The following is a 16,726-nucleotide window of genomic DNA, read 5'->3' as shown; positions in this document are numbered from 1 at the left end:
CTTACAGCACTTTCTTGGATGCTTTGACCACTGGCAGCAGCTTCAAAAATGCCTTCTCTGAACCAGAGTATTTCTTCAGGTCGAACTCATCCAGATCTGATGACAGTAAGATGAAGACCAGAGCCGACCACTGAGCAGGAGACAGTTGATCTGTGGAGAGACGTCCTGATCTCAGGGACTGTTGGATCTCCTCCACTAGAGAACGATCACCCAGTTCATTCAGACAGTGGAGCAGGTTGATGCTTTTCTCTGCAGACAGTTTCCCACTGAGCTTCTTCTTGATGTAGTGAACTGTTTCCTGATTGGTCTGTGAGCTACTTCCTGTCTGTGTCAGCATGCATAGGAGATCCTGATTGGTCTGCAGTGAAAGACCCAGGAGGAAGCGGAGGAACAAGTCCAGGTGTCCATTTGGACTCTCTAAGGCTTTGTCCACAGCACTCTGGTAGAAGTCTTTTACAGTAAGTGTTTTCTGGAAAATTTTAGAGAGAGGAGATTGTTTCTTAAGCAGGTGGACTCCAGAGTTGATGAAGGTCAGATAGACATGAAGAGCAGCAAAGAACTCCTGAATGCTCAGATGGACGAAACAGTAAACGACATCGGTGAACATGTGGCACTCATCAGCTTTAAAGATCTGTGTGAACACTCCTGAGTACACTGAGGCTGCTCTGATATTGATGCCACAATCTGTCAGGTCTGATTCATAGAAGATCAGGTTTCCTTTCTGCAGCTGATCAAAGGCCAGTTTTCCCAGAGACTCAATGATCTTCCTGCATGACTCTGTCTCAGCTCCTCCATCATATTTGATGTCCTTCGTTTTTAGGTGAAATAGCACAAGGCGTAGGTAGAGCTCTGTGAGAGTCTTAGGCAGATCTTCGCCCTCTTTGTTCTTCATGACAAACTCCAGAACTGTAGCAGTGATCCAGCAGAAGACTGGGATGTGGCACATGATGTGGAGGCTCCGTGATGTCTTGATGTGGGAGATGATGCTGCTGGCCTGCTCCTCATCTCTGAATCTCTTCCTGAAGTACTCCTCCTTCTGTGGGTCAGTGAACCCTCTGACCTCTGTCACCATGTTTACAATGTCACGAAGGATCTTATTGGCTGCTGCAGGTCGTGTGGTTATCCAGAGGCGAGCAGAGGGAAGCAGTTTCCCCCTGATGAGGTTTATCAGCAGCACATCCACTGAGGTGGACTTTCTAGGGTCAGTCAGGATTGTAGTTTTGTGGAAGTCCAGAGGAGGTCGACACTCATCCAGACCATCAAAGATGAACACAACCTGGAAGTCTTCAAAGCTGCAGATTCCTGCTTCTTTGGTTTCAGTAAAGAAGTGATGAACAAGTTCCACCAGGCTGAACCTTTCCTCTTTCAGCACATTCAGCTCTCTGAAAGTGAATGGAAACATGAACTGGATGTCCTGGTTGGCTTTGCCTTCAGCCCAGTCCAGAGTGAACTTCTGTGTTAGGACTGTTTTCCCAATGCCAGCCACTCCCATTGTCAGCACTGTTCTGATTGGTTTATTTCTTCCAGGTGGGAGTTTAAAGATGTCTTCTTGTCTGATGGTTGTTTCTGGTCTGTCTGGTTTCCCGGATGCTGTTTCAATATGTCTGACCTCATGTTCATCATTGACCTCTGCAGTCCCTCCCCGTGTGATGTAGAGCTCTGTGTAGATCTGACTCAGAAGGGTCGGGTTTTCTGTTGTAGAAATCCCCTCAAGCACACACTGGAACTTCTGCTTCAGGTCTGACTTGAGTTTGAGCTGACACTCAGAGAGAATCTCTGCATGAATAAACAGCAAATGACACAAATGAGAAAACTGCATTCTGGTTACTGTGGTTATGTGTTCAGTTCACTGGACTCTTGGTGTCATGATCCAGGTGAGTCTGAGTAACTTTCCACAGCATCAGCTCTCCTCGCCTGGGTGGAGCCCTCCTCACTCCTCCCTGCTCCTCACCTGTTGCCAATTACTCCGGCAGTATTTATGAGCAGCACTCACAATGAACCTTCTCCAGATTGTCTGCTTACCACAGTCAGTTCTTTGCCTCACATTTTGTCTTGTGCTCCTCAGCATGTTTCACGTAACCCTCTTTTCCTGTTCCCTAGTCGGCACCTGGATATATCTTCCAACTCTCGCCATAAGTCACGCCTCAGGATTTTGGCCTGCCACTGCTGGGAAAACTCACTCTTGCAAACTGCCATCCTCACCTGCCTGCCTACCTGTGCACCCACATCTCACTCTGTACCCAGATTTAATTCATCTCCTCCTCCAGCTGATCTCCACCTGCAGCCACGTAACACCTCTTAGTTTTTAAATCTTGGACTCATTCACTACACTCTGGACCACTCTGATTATTATCTCCTTTGTTCCAGTGATCCTGGATAGTTTCTATTCGCCCGTTTCTGCCCCTGTTGTTCCTTTGACCTGCCTCAGCTTATGTTCTGGCCTCAGCTCTGCACTTCTCATAATACCTCGCTTGCTGTTGAATTTAGCCGTGATTCAGCTTTCTCCGTCAAGAAATCTAGTAAAATACATTTCTTTTAAAAGTCACTCAGCCTCCGTTTTTTGGTTCTGTGCTTGACTCCATTCCTTTTCATGAGCCATTGAGCCCTGACACTTGGGTTATAACTGAGGGCAGGTTTTATAGAGACACATTCGATTTAATTATGTTTATTTATACAGCACCAAATCGATACTAGCAACATTTCACATATTACATAAACAACACTATGGAGCCAGTAATGAATAAATATGTAGAATAAATGAAAGAATTTCAAGTATAAAAGTTTCTTTTTAAATTCCTCCAAATAACAACAACAGTCACCCCAATGTGCTTTATATTGTAAGATAAAGAACCTACAATAATACAACAGAAAAAAACCCAACTATCTTTTTGGGTCCTGAAAACTGAAGGCTCTGCCTCCCATTCTACTTTTAAATACTCTGTGAACAACAAGTAGGCCTGCAGAGTGAGAGCGAAGTGCTCTAATAGGGTGATATGGTACTACAAGGTCATTAAGATAAGATGGGGCCTGATTATTTAAGACCTTGTATGTGAGGAGCAGGATTTTGAATTCTGGATTTAACAGGAAGCCAATGAAGGGAAGCCAATCCAGGAGAAATATGCTCTCTCTTTCTAGTCCCTGTCAGGACTCTTGCTGCAGCATTTTGGATTAACTGAAGGCTTTTCAGGGAGTTTTTAGGACTTCCTGATAATAATGAATTACAGTCGTCCAGCCTGGAAGTAATAAATGCATAAACTAGTTTTTCAGCGTCACTCTGAGACGGGATAAAATGGAAAGAAAGCAGTCTTACATATTTGTTTAATATGTGCGTTGAAGGACATATCCTGGTCAAAAATGACTCCAAGGTTCCTCACAGCGTTACTGGAGGCCAAGGTAATGCCATCCAGAGTACGAATCTGGTTAGATACCATATTTCTAAGCTTTTCAGGGCCGAGTACAATAACCTCAGTTTGATCTGAATTAAGAAGCAGAAAGTTAGTGGCCATCCAGGTCTGTATGTCTTTAAGACATTCCTGCAGTTTAACTCATTGGTGTGTGTTATCTGGCTTCATGGACAGATGGAGCTGGGTGTCATCTGCATAGCAGTGTAAATGTATGCTATGTCTTCTAATGATGCTGCCTAAGGGAAGCATGGTAACGGGAGTGTTGCCAGCAGAAGGCTGAAGTGGAATCTCCCAGAAAGCTGCAGAAGAAAAAACATGAGCTGAGATTTCAGTCATATAAGGAGAACTGTGGCTTTCCTCCAACCTTTGACCAATCACCTTAGTGTCCTGTTTATCAACCATAATAAAAAGCATTTACTGTCTGGGCATTTTTTTGTCTCCAAACAGCAGAAAGAAATGGCAGCCATTTTTTACCTTCAACTGCTAAATAGATTTAAGAAAAAGCACTTTGATCATATTTGTGACGTGTCCCAAACTGTTGTTGTCGCCTCATTTATGTTGATAAAACAGCTCTAAAACCAATCGGACAATATAAATCTGTAAAATGGGCAGAAAACCTGCTGCTGGTCCCATTTTAATCAAATCAACCCAAAGAGCAGATATTCATGTGTACACAGGAGGTTATTTGTGCAGATGCATAAAACACCATAGAAACTGTTGGCTTTCTGCAGTCTCTCACTCCTGAAAGTGTTGGAAAGTGTTTTGGATTTATTATTTATATGGATGCTTATGGCACCTGTGTAATGTTAACTAATGTCTTTATTGTCTATGTGTTTTTTGTTTAGTCATTCCCTGACTTACCTTTGGTTTCTGGGACGGTTTTATTTAAATTCTCCAACAGATCATTCCTGTTTAACCTCCCCAAAAGATTTTTAGCGACTTCAAAAGTGTTGATAGAGTAGGTATCAAACATCAGATCCACTATGTCCGTCCTCTCTGCATTCTCCAATTCACTCTCTGGGATTGCTGGTAAACCCTCTACAGACCCGTTCTTCAGATGCCACTTAAATTCTTCAAAGTCATCACGTCCCAAATCCTTCAAAGTCCCCAGAAGGATTTCTTTAGGTGTCGTCATCTTTTACCCTGTAAGGATCCGATAAACAAAGACTGTAACAACAGCTGGAGAGGTAATTCTCTGATTTATCAGAATTGAAACTTGATTCTAACAGCAGTTCATCACTACCACCAATAAATTTCTAAGGCTCAGAATGCAACAAAATTGCACATAAAGAAGCACATAGAGAAGTATCCAAGTAACACTTTGCTACAATATAAATAAACTATTATAAATAAAGAAAATATTTAAACTAAATATATACACTACCCGTCAAACGTTTTAGAACAGCCCAATTTTTCCAGTGTTTTTGTCACGGTTTGTCAGCCGTGTGTAAATTATTAAAGGACCCTTTATGCAGGCAGCTCAGATGCAAGTGAGTTTATTCATCACATGGTGATACAAACAGAAATGGCGAAGGTGAGCATGGAAACTAAGCAAAAACCTAAACTGGGAGAACTAATAGTACACGAATATGAAGAAGTACACGAAGGGAAGACGAAAACACGGAACACAAGGGGTGGGAGCAAAGCACCACAACACATCACTATATAGACAGTTACACAGAGGGAGACACAGAAGGCAACAACACAGGGTGGAACAAATGGACAGAGAAGACTAAACACAGAACAGAGTGCACAGAGAAACAAGGGGGGCAGGGAATCAAAACCTAGGAAGCATAGAATAACTCAGAAACGAAACTGACATAATACAAAAATCACAAAGAACTGAAAACACTAGATCAGGAGACCCAGGACCCTGACAGATACGCAGACGAACAGCAACTAACAGAGGCAAACACAAGGTTTAATTACACAGAGGGATAACGAGGGAATGAGACACAGAAGGAGGACACAGCTGGGAGTGATTGACAAGATGAGACAGAGGAAACGCAAACTAAACACACTGACATGAGACACGGACCTTCACAACAAAGCAGGAAATACATAGACTGAACTTAGAGGTACAACAAAACACAGAACCAAAACGTAAGAATAAACAAAGATACATCATGAAATCAAAGATTAACAATACAAAACAGAAAACACTGAGTCACAGACCCAGGATCGTGACAGTTTTATTGAAAATATCCTTTTTATTTCTCATTGCACTCTGAAATGAAAGCATAGTACAAATAAGCAGTTGGAGTTAAAAATAAATCATGAAACACATTTATAGACCAAAGTTTATTCTAAACGTTTGACTGAACACACCCGCGGCTTCTGTCTACAATAGAAATCAAATATTCTCCCATATCTGTAGCAGATGTTCCCATAAATGTGGACCTTGTAATAATAGTAATAATAATAACTTTATTTATAAAGCGCTTTCAAACAAAGTGCTGTACAACTAAAGAGATAAATGAAATAAAAGCGATACATAGCAATACAGGTAAAAGACACAATGCAAGTTAAAAACAATAAAAATGTAAAAACTAAAAGCCATAGAATTAAGACATGTAGGATCGGGTGAACAAATGTGTCTTCAACTTGGTTTTAAAAACCTCCACAGAGCAGCCTGCCAAATATCTTGTGGGAGGTTGTTCCACAGAAACGGGGCATGAAAAGAAAAAGCTCTCCAATTGTCTTTTTTCTGGCTCTAAGAACCTTTAGAAGACCAGAGTCCTGAGATCGGAGAGCACGAGATGGAACATAAAGGTGTAAAAGGTCAGAGAGGTATGAAGGTGCCAATCCGTTTAAAGCCTTGTAGGTGAGCAGCAGGACCTTAAAATCTGCTCGAACCTGACAAGGTAGCCAGTGAAGAGATCTCAGAACAGGGCTAATGTGCTCAAATTTCCCAGTTCTTGTTCAAATGCGAGCAGCTGCATTTTGCACCATCTGCAGACCTCTAAAACTTTTCTTTGGTAGGCCAGAAAGAAGAGCATTACAATAATCAATATGGGAAGACACAAATGCATGGACAAGAACCTCTGCAGTGTCGCTTGACAAAACTTGTCTGATTCTAGCGATGTTCCTCTAATGATAAAAGGCGGTCTTTGTTATCTCTTTTACATGAGATTCAAAGGAGAGCACCATGTCGAACCACACGCCCAAGTTTTTTACCTTGTTCCTGCAATTTATGACACTGTCATCAATTCTCTAGATCAAATTTTGGGACAAGTGCTGAAATTTGTGTGGCCCAGTGACCATCAACTCTGTCTTATCAGTATTTAGGAGCAAGAAATTGTCCGATAACCAGCCCTTAATTGCAGATAAACAACATTCTAGTTTAGAGACTTCAGCACAATTTCCAATGGTTAAAGGAACATAAAGCTGCAGGTCATCAGCGTAACAATGAAAGGTTACATTAAAAGAACGTAAAAGAACACCAAGAGGCAGCAGGTACATAGAAAACAGCAATGGTCCAAGTACGGAGCCCTGAGGGACCCCATGCCTCACTGCACAAGTCTCGGAGAGATCGTTTTTAAAACTAACAGTCTGAGACCTCCCAGACAGGTAAGACAGGTAAATGGCATCCAGCTTATGAGTACCAAAAAAGTCCCGAAGAACATGAGTTTTATTTGATACAGATCTTGCGTTTAAGAGAGCTAATTTAATTTAATTTGTCTGTCCATCCGTGGTAGCAGGCAGTATTTGTAGGTTGTTCATATTTGCTCCACCTCCCCTCGTATCCCATCGGCATGGCAACCAATAAAGCAGCTTCGGGTGAGCGTGCTCCGATGACGTCGGGTAAACAGGAAGAAGGCAGCGCTGTTTGAGGCCAAAATAAAGTCCCAAACAGCCAGGGTCACCGATGGTAAGGACCATGTAGGTTGCTTTGCTTTCAGTCTTCTGTCCAGTTCAAACAAGCTCGATGGGGTTTCAGTCTAGAGACTGTGCTGGACACTCCATGTTTTCAAGCTCACCATCTTGTTCTTTTTTCCTGAGGTAGTTCTGGCACAGCTTGGACTGATGTTTTGGGTCATTATCGTGCTGTAGGATGAACCCCTGACTGTACTTTTGCCACCTCTGTTCAATTCGAAGTGTACTCCAAATGCGGTCGATAAATGCGCAGTTCATTTCCCCAAATTAGTGTGGTCCGGTGTAGACTTCATGGTCCCATATATCCCACAATTCATAGCGCGGCGGTGGGTGTGGATATTTTGTTCGGAAAAAAAACGGCGTCATAAACAGTTATGACATGGTCTGATTTTCTCACCCAAAATATATATATATATATATATATATGTATATGTATATATATATATATATATATATATATATGTATATATATATATATACATATATATATGTATATATATGTATATATATATATACATATATATATACACTGTCACAGATACTTGTCTTTGAGTGATGATTTAAGGTGACAGGAAATATAAATAATGTGACGTATGACCCTGAAGGTAAGCGCGTCATGGACAAAAGTAAAACAGTATGTCGGATGTGCCACGAAATGCTCAATTACGTTGGTGGGAACTAGTGTGTTAGCGCAGTTTGCTCGTTAACGTGTTGCCGTCCAGCCCCACGCATGGAGGGATCCGCGGTAGCTCGTTAATGGAGATTTGACGTGTTGTGATATTAACGTCATTTCAGATTAACACTGACAGCACTAGTGGGAACACAACGAATATGACTGCACATTTACTCCGACATCATCCCAGTGCAAAGACAAGTGGAAGCAGACAAAAACAACAAGCATGCATGCTACAAACTTTACCCGAGTCATTTAGACAGCCGTTAGCACATGATTCTCCTTATGGGGACCTGATATGTTTAATATGCTGCTGAGAATATAGCCCAGAAGAAGCGTATAGTATAGCTTTTATTTTGGAAAGAGATATTTCTCTGTAATAAACTCTCTTTTCCAAAGGTGAGTGATTTCTCGATCAGATAGATTTATTTTTTATTACTTTGTTGTTTCAGCAACATTAAATTTAAAAACTGTACTTTTGAGTTAAAATATATATTTATAATTTTAATAAATGACAAATTAAAAAAGCATGAACATTTTTTTCAACATTTTTTTTGTATCGAAAAAGTATAGAACCAAACCGAACCGTGAATTTTTTGTATCGTTGCATCCCGATATATATATATATATATATATATATATATATATATATATATATATATATATATATACACACACACACATATATACATATATTTCCAGTCCTGTGGTCTCAGCCTCAGATACTCAACTAATCAAAGTGATGTCATGACAAAAATGAATGAACAACAAAACATTTTTTCTCCTTCATTTCTGTCACACAAAGCTGTATGAGACATTTCTCATGGTTAGTATCATGGTTGCTAGGCAACCTGAACAGCGCGACGCAGGCTAGACTGTCCCGTTTCACAAGCCTCTCACTTCCGCACTTCTCGTACTTATAGTACGCACCGTACGTAGTGCGCGTAGTAGTGCGCGTAGTGCGCGTACTTCAAGTGTGCAGACCCTGAATTGGGACACAGCCGTAGACTCCTCCGAATGCAGCCGACAAATGCGTCCTCCTTCCCCCGAATTTGAAGGATGGGTCCGGTGTGTCCTTCGTGGCCTACCATATCCCAGAATTCATAGCGCGGCCCAGCCAAACTCCAGTTTCCAACAATGGTGGCAGCTACTAAGTTTTTTTTGTTTGTTTGTTTTTTAACTTTATTTACAAAGAACAGTATAACATACAAGGCACCATCATACATATGTTACATATGATCATCATCATATGTAACATCCTCGGTTGAGCATTATAGCAAAAAAAAAAAAAAAAAAAAAAACAATAAACACAAAGCTAAAAGAGTTCGTACAAAAAGAAACAACAGTCATTGAAGGATTTGAACCAAAGGCAAAAATAACGAGCAAAAAAGGGCAGTCATGATTATAAAATAGGGAGGTTTCTTTTTTTTTAACATAGATTAAACTCGTTAAATAAAACAACAAGTTTATGAGCTTTCTTGTTATTCACAAGTTTCAGCGATTTAGCCCAGAGTTTAAAGTCATTCAGCCATCTGTTTATACATGGTTTAGCTTTAAAGTATTTGCATTTGTGAAGAAAAAATTTTCCCATTAACAAAAACGTCCTAATCAACAGGTCAAAATCTGCATTCTCAACAAGTATTCCAAATTTTATTACTGTCACCCTCAAATGTGGTAACTGAATTCTCTTGGACTGTAGCCAGCTCCACATGTCAGTCCAGAAGGAGTGCACTGATTCACAGTAGAAAAACAAGTGATCCAGACTTTCAATATCACTTTCACAAAATGTGCAGGCGTTCACGTCTAAGTTAAATTTCCGTCTTAAGAATTCATTGGTTGGATAAACCTCATTAATGATTTTAAAGTGAACCGCTTTTACTTTAGGGGAAAGAGGAAGTGAAATATACTTATCGCCTTAACCTCCATGGTCTCAAATTCTTTAAGGAAATAATTTATTTTAACCGGATTAGGGCAAATTTCATTTATCAAAATATTCCTGATCACCTTGTTTGTAAACCTGCTGTCACCAAATTCAACTCCAGCTATGCAGAGCTGCCTCAGTCCAGGAGAAATTTTAGAGTGCACAATATCTTCTTTTATCATTGATCTCAAAGGGACTGGGATGGCTTTCACTAGGGATTTATATCTCTTAGCAGTACATCTTACATCAAATTTCTCACAAAACGTCTCATGTTTTAATAAGACCCCATTATCATCATCAGCTACAGTCCAAATCCCTTTAGATCTCCATTCATCCATGTACACAGATTTCCTACACAAACGGATATACCTGTTGTTCCATATAGGGGTATTGTGAGGAGTAAAGTTATGTTTATAGATTAATTTCCAGTAGAGAAGGACCTGCTGATGGAAAGCTGAGAGTTTAACAGGTAACAAACTGCAATCAAAGTCACAACGTAACAAAAAGTCTATTCCACCCATTTTGCCAAAAATCACATTGGGAATAATGTTCCAAAAGGAATTTTTGTTCCTAATGAAAGATCTTAACCATTTCAATTTTAGTACACCATTCATAACATCAAAGTCAATGGCATTAGCCCCACCCTCTTCATAATTCTTAATCATATCATTTTTCTTTATATAATGACATTTCTTCCTCCATATGAACCTAAAATTAAGATTATTTATAGATTTAATTCGTTTTGGAGATATGGGCAGAGAAAAGGCTGGATAGATCAGTCTGGACAGACTGTCCATTTTGGTTAGCAAGATTCTCCCAAACAGAGTTTTGTCCCTTTGCAGCCACCTGTTTAAAATTGACTTACACTTTTCTATATTGGCACAGATATTCTTATTTTCTGTTGATGTCTTATCCTTGCAAATTACAAAGCCCAGATACTTCACCTCTTTTTTTATCTGTATATTATTTATTGCTTGCAGGGGACACTCATGCAGAGCTAGAATTTCGCATTTATTAATATTCAGCTGTAGGCCAGAAGCTTTGGGGAAGTGGTTGATCACCTGTAAGGCTAAAGGAATCTGGTCCTCATTTTTTAAAAACAGGGTGGTATCATCTCCGAGCTGACTGATTATTATCTGTTCACCCATCACAGTTAACCCCTCAATGTGACTGTTTTTAATCAAAATAGACAACTCAGCAACCATGATGAACAGAAGTGGTGAGCTGCTACATCCCTGCCTTATCCCTCTATTAACCTCAAACCTTGAACATGTACCATGTTCTAGCAAAACAGAGCTGTTAATGTCATTATATAGCATCTCTATAACATTGATAAATTCCTGTCCAAAACCAAAAGACTGCAGAGTTTTTAATATGAACGTATGTTCAACTGAGTCAAATGCTTTGTAAAAATCCAAGAACAGGATGTATCCTCTCTCTTGGATTATTTCACTGTACTCAAGGAGGTCCAAAACCAGCCTAATATTGTTATGAATTAGTCTTCCTTTCAAAAAACCTGATTGTGTTTCACTGATAATGTTTGAGATGCCTTTCTTTAGCCTCTCAGCTACAGCTCCAGACAGGATCTTATAGTCAGTGTTTAGTAAGGCGATGGGTCTTAAATTGTCTAAAATTCTTTTATCCTTACCCGATTTAGGGATCAGGGTTATCAGCCCTTGTTTCATGCTTGGCATCAGTTCTTTTTTCTCTATCGATTCCTTTAATGCATCAAACAATAAAGTTCTTAGGTCCTTCCAGAAGAATTGATAAAAACTAGTAGTGAGTCCATCTGTCCCCGGGGACTTGTTTAATGCCATTTTCATGACCACCAAATCCAGTTCCTCAATTTGGCGGCCGCTACTAAGTTTTAAAATTACTCATACTAATCTTTCTGGGTCACAAAATAAACTTTTAACATTTTTTCAGGCAAGAAAGTAGCTGTGTAAACATCAAATATCTGCTCGGTTTATCAAGATACCGCATATTTGCAAAAGTGCTTCGACGTTTTCGGAGACGTCTGCTACCCACCAGCTCGATAGCCAGCCGGGAGCTCGAGGGTCACTGAAGCCGCCGAGAACGGCACAACTCCCGGCACATCATTTTCAGATCACCGCGGACTTTCGCTACTCAGGTTAAATATAATATATAAGTCACTTAGACAACCTAAAAATGTTATTGTTGGGCTTTTTCAGTGTTTTGTTTGTTCGTGAGTAAATCGGTTTGGCTGAGATTAAAGTTATTAGATTAGATAAAATAAAACTTTATTAATCCCCCGGGTGGTTCCTCCTTGGTTTTTACACAGCTGAATAAACATCAAACAGAAAACCGCTTAAACAGAAGTATGAGACGGTCGAGAATTTACGCCAGTGTCCTGTTATATTGCAGATAGCAAGGAGCAGACGGCCGAGTTTATTAAACTCCACCGAGACAGCGGTGACGCTAATCAGAAGGCTAGACTGTCCAATTTCCCCAGCCGCTTACTTCCGGCATACCCGACCTTCTGAGGACCCAGCCCACGTAGACCGCGAAGGCCGCTTCCTCAGGAGGATGCAGCCGATGAATTTGGACACGACCAGAGTTTCTGTCGCCATTTACAGAAAAAACATTCCTTATCAAATTTAAAGATTTTAGCTCTGTAATAAAGTCCATTCCCAGCGGACTGACTGAGTTGATGAAAAGCTACAAAAAACAGAACACACCACATGCATCCGTTAACACTCTTTATATAAATGGTATTGATTTCTTAAGCAAGAAATGCACCAATAAACATATTAGAGAATGTTTGTATAATACGAAGAAAATAACTCCAAGAGGGAAGTTTTTTTGGAATGCTATTTTTGATCATATCAACTGGGATAAAGTGTGGCTTGTTCCTTTTAGATTTTGTATTACAAACAAAGTTAGAGAATTACATTTGAAAATATTACATAACATATATCCATCCAACACGCACATTTCAAGATTCTGTGACATTGATAGAAAATGTACCTTTTGTAAAACTGAACTTGAAAGTGTTACTCATTTGTTTTATGGCTGTTCATATAGTGCTACATTTTGGAGAGAGCTTGAAAATTATATACTGTGCAAGACAACATATGAAATCAAAATTGAAGGGAAGAACATTATCACTTATTTTGAAACTAAAGAAAAAAAAAAGTGCCATTGTCAATCTTTATATCTTATTAGGGAAATTCCATATACATAAATGTAAATTTCAAAACTCAACCCCATCATTTAATTTGTTTTTGATTGAAATTGAATATTACTTAAACTCTCTTAAATTAACTTCCAATAAAAAAGGTTTATCATTGATTGAAATTCATTCAGAAAGGTTTAACGAATGAGCTGTCACAACTTTCAAGTACAAAGTTGTTATGAAGTCTGTCACATTCCCCCCTTTTTCTTTTTCTTTTTTTCCCTTTATTTATTTATCCTTCTTATTTCATTGTACTGTATATTGTTACTCTTATTTGCCTTGTATGTCTACTGTACAAACTGAACTGGAATGACTGACTGTTCGCTTTATAATTTCAATAAAGTTTTTTTTTAAAAAAGAGCTTCTGTCGCTATTTAAGGGCGGGTCTTACTGTGAACCTGCGCGCTCATTGGCTAATAACTTGAGATTGACAAGCCGTTGTCCAATGAGCGCACGGCTTCTCCCAACATAAAGTAGTTTCCTTTGAAAAACCAAAGTCTGATTATTTTTGCCTCCACTGACGGAGCCTGTTGTTCCCGCCACAGAGACACAGTAATGTCAGAGCGGTGTTAACACTCACCTGCCTCAGCACAGCTCTCACTCTCCTCCTGCTCTCTCAGCTAAACTCACTTCCTCTCTACTTACAGGAAACCAGAGGAGCCGACCGGCCTCACGTTTCACCCACAGACACGAACAGCTTGGAATTATTTTATGTCATAGGAAAAAACATGTTCATGTTAACACTCACCTGCCTCAGCTCCACCTTCCTCCTCCTGCTGCTCTGAATGGAGAATCAACACTTTCACTTTCACTGTTCCTCCCTAAACACAGAGGATGCTGGGACTTGTAGTTTTTACCTTGTGTGATATTTATGGCTGTGACACTAAATCACAGCATGAAAACTTCCTGCAAATATTTCACAGGCGATAAAAGTTTCACATTAAAGGTGAAGTTATTTTTCTGTCTCATGTTCAATAAACAGTGAGCTGGGAAAACTGAAGAACAGACTTCAGACGTTCCCTGCAGAGTTTCTGCTGCTCGGTCGTCTGCATGTTGCTGAGACTGAGCTGATGATGAAGCTGTGATGGGTTTATGGCACGTTTGGTTCTGGAGAAGAGTTTTACTGTCGGTGCAGGTGAAATGATCAGAGGTTACAGCCTCTGGCACTGGTTAAAGTGGAGGCAGCGATCAGGACGGCTGAGCAGCAGAGGTCTCGAGGGTCCTAAAGTGTAAAAGCATCAGTGTTAGTAACACAAAGATCACAGAATGGGATCATCCACACAACACTAACCAACACGTTCTCACTCCCAACTCGTCAAATGTGTGACGCATGGTCAGGCTCCCTCTGCTTCACTTATCGACGCGCAGGGTACCCCCCTCGCGGTGAGAATTGACGTGCAGGGTCCTCTCATTGAAAACTATAGAGCTCCCTAAACGTTGCTTATTGACGATAAAAGATTGCCGCGGAAGAGCTTGTTGTCCGTATATTTATATATTTCCAAAATCACATTGTAGAGACGTACACAGAGCACAATAAATTATGTAACGCAAACAACTACCTGAGAAACAGCAGATACAGCAGATAAATTAATTATAGTTATTACTTTTGTATCGTTTATTGCATTTATGGAGGGAGTGATGTATGCTGGGTAATGGCACAGCTAGAGACTGGGTGACTTTATTCACCCGCTTCGGCTGTTATCAGTCCATACAATGGGCGTTACTGGCACAAATCAGTCCCATAGATATGGGCCATCTCCTGCTAGAAGATTGTTATCGTCCATCCAGATGGAGGATCATTAAGTTTTAGGCAGCTTTAAGATGCATTTGTAGATATTATTACGTGTTTTACCGTCTTTATGGTGCTAGCTTAAAGTTATGTGTAAACGTTAGCTTATATTGGAGTAAAGCTGTTACTGTTTAAACGATGTTAGCACAGAAATATTAGCTTCTGTCATGACTGATGAAGTTACTAGTTAATAAAGTTTCCAGTAAAGTGTTTAATCGCAGCCACAGACTGACAGCAAATAGCTCGATTAGCTTCAATGCATCTGTAATAAATATGTGCAAGTTTCAGTGCTTCGTTTAAACTGTATGATACTTATACTGACCCAGGGTCAGTGTAAAATACAATCCTAGCTGTGTGAACAAAGCCTGGCTCCTTCAATCCTGCATGCCAAACCTCAGGATGCAGGTTATTATTACTCTTTCCTGCTGGCACACCTGTCACACCTGAGAGTCAGCTAGAAACCTAGAGTGACGTGGACATCATGCAAAGACTGCCAGACTCTGTAATACTGTAAATGATCAGTGACTCAGGTTAACACTAAACTTTAAACGGTACCTCTGTGTCTCTGTGTGCTGAACATTTAGGATTGAGTCAGGCTGCATCAGCTGAAGCTGTTATTTGTATATATCGGTATTTTTTTAAATTCAGGTGTGGGGAAAATACATAAGACTGCAGTGAAGCGATGCACCAGATTAATCCCTGGCCAAAGGTATCGTACTTAAATCAGAGTACTCATCCAGCCACATCAGCCTTTTGTGACGTCTGTTTAACGTAGAATTAAAATGAACTCCAGGTTCCTGAGAGCTGGACTGTGAGCACAGAAACACATGTTCATACATACAGCTGCAGCAAACTTACATTAATTTTAAATAGATTTGTTACTCTAATGTCTGTCTCTCTGTTAGTCCTCTGACAGACTGGTGACCTGTCCAGGTGTGCTCTACCTTTGACTACTGGGACAGGCTCTAGCCTCTGTAATAGAAATTTTCTGTTATTCTCATTTAAAGTATTTAAGTGCTTATGCATATGCTTAGTTGTGACACTGTTATAGACTGTTCAGTGAAAGTTTCTAAAACTAGATGAACTTACTTCAGCAGTTTGAGAAAACAAATCCCTTTACAGGTGCTGATAAGGCCAATAGCACAAAACAGCGTAACCATTGATTCGTTAGGTTTCATAACGAGACAGTTTATCAGAATGATCAGAATAACTTCCTCCCTCTTCCTTGTAATGCATAAAGGAGTAGGAGCACCACTTCTGTGGCAGAGCTGACATGACTGAACTGTGATGTTTGATGTGTGTTGGCTCTCCTGTGCGCAGTAATAAATAGCTTGATCACAGCTCTTTCTGTGTTGCAGACTTTATTTAAAAAATTCCACGACACCCCCCACCCTCCCACTGTGAACCTGAATTGAATAATCAGAAGACATTTGTTTAAATAGTTCTAGAAATCTGAGCTGTTGGTGTGTCCTTGGATTGTGTGGTAATAATATTAGAGCTAGCAATCTTTCTTACTGAATCTCTACTATGAGTCATGTTACCTGAGATTAATTCTATGTTTACCTGTCAGCCTGGACAAATGTGCTGTGTGAAGGAAATTAAATTAAATCAGATCGGAACTGCGTACATTTAAGGAACCTGTTCATATTTAATTGAAATATGAACCAGTGTTTTTTTTATTGCTGATTCCAAGAGAGTCTTTGTGGAAATCCTGTTTGGCTTTTTGTTATTTTAATTCTCTTTTCCATTTTCCAGAACAGTTCTCCACAGTCACTGTCCACATGGGTCAGTGGGACCAAGAAGCACTCTGCTAATGTGTGGACTCTGACCAGCAACATCCAGCAAGACTCAGACAGTGTTTTCTATC

At 40.0% G+C, this 16,726-nt stretch overlaps 1 protein-coding gene and 1 long non-coding RNA gene across 2 annotated transcripts in view; both read right to left on the bottom strand.

Moving 5' to 3' along the window:
* The window catches only part of LOC148096455 (uncharacterized), a 147,335-nt gene that overhangs the window by 105,582 nt on the left and 25,027 nt on the right, over positions 1-16,726 (bottom strand). The window lies entirely within an intron of this gene.
* LOC148096457 (NLR family CARD domain-containing protein 3-like) lies at positions 2-13,852 on the bottom strand. The gene is made up of 3 exons (XM_087835689.1): positions 13,819-13,852; positions 4,266-4,547; positions 2-1,776 (listed from the first exon to the last, which is right to left on the bottom strand). The coding sequence occupies exons 2-3, from the start codon at positions 4,537-4,539 to the stop codon at positions 2-4; spliced, it is 2,049 nt and encodes a 682-aa protein (XP_087691815.1). The 5' UTR covers positions 4,540-4,547; positions 13,819-13,852.

Source organism: Neolamprologus brichardi, chromosome 23 (genome assembly GCF_056152115.1).
Source record: "Neolamprologus brichardi isolate AB-2024 chromosome 23, ASM5615211v1, whole genome shotgun sequence".
NCBI lineage: Eukaryota > Metazoa > Chordata > Actinopteri > Cichliformes > Cichlidae > Neolamprologus > Neolamprologus brichardi.
This window is presented reverse-complemented; position numbering and strand designations above follow the sequence as displayed.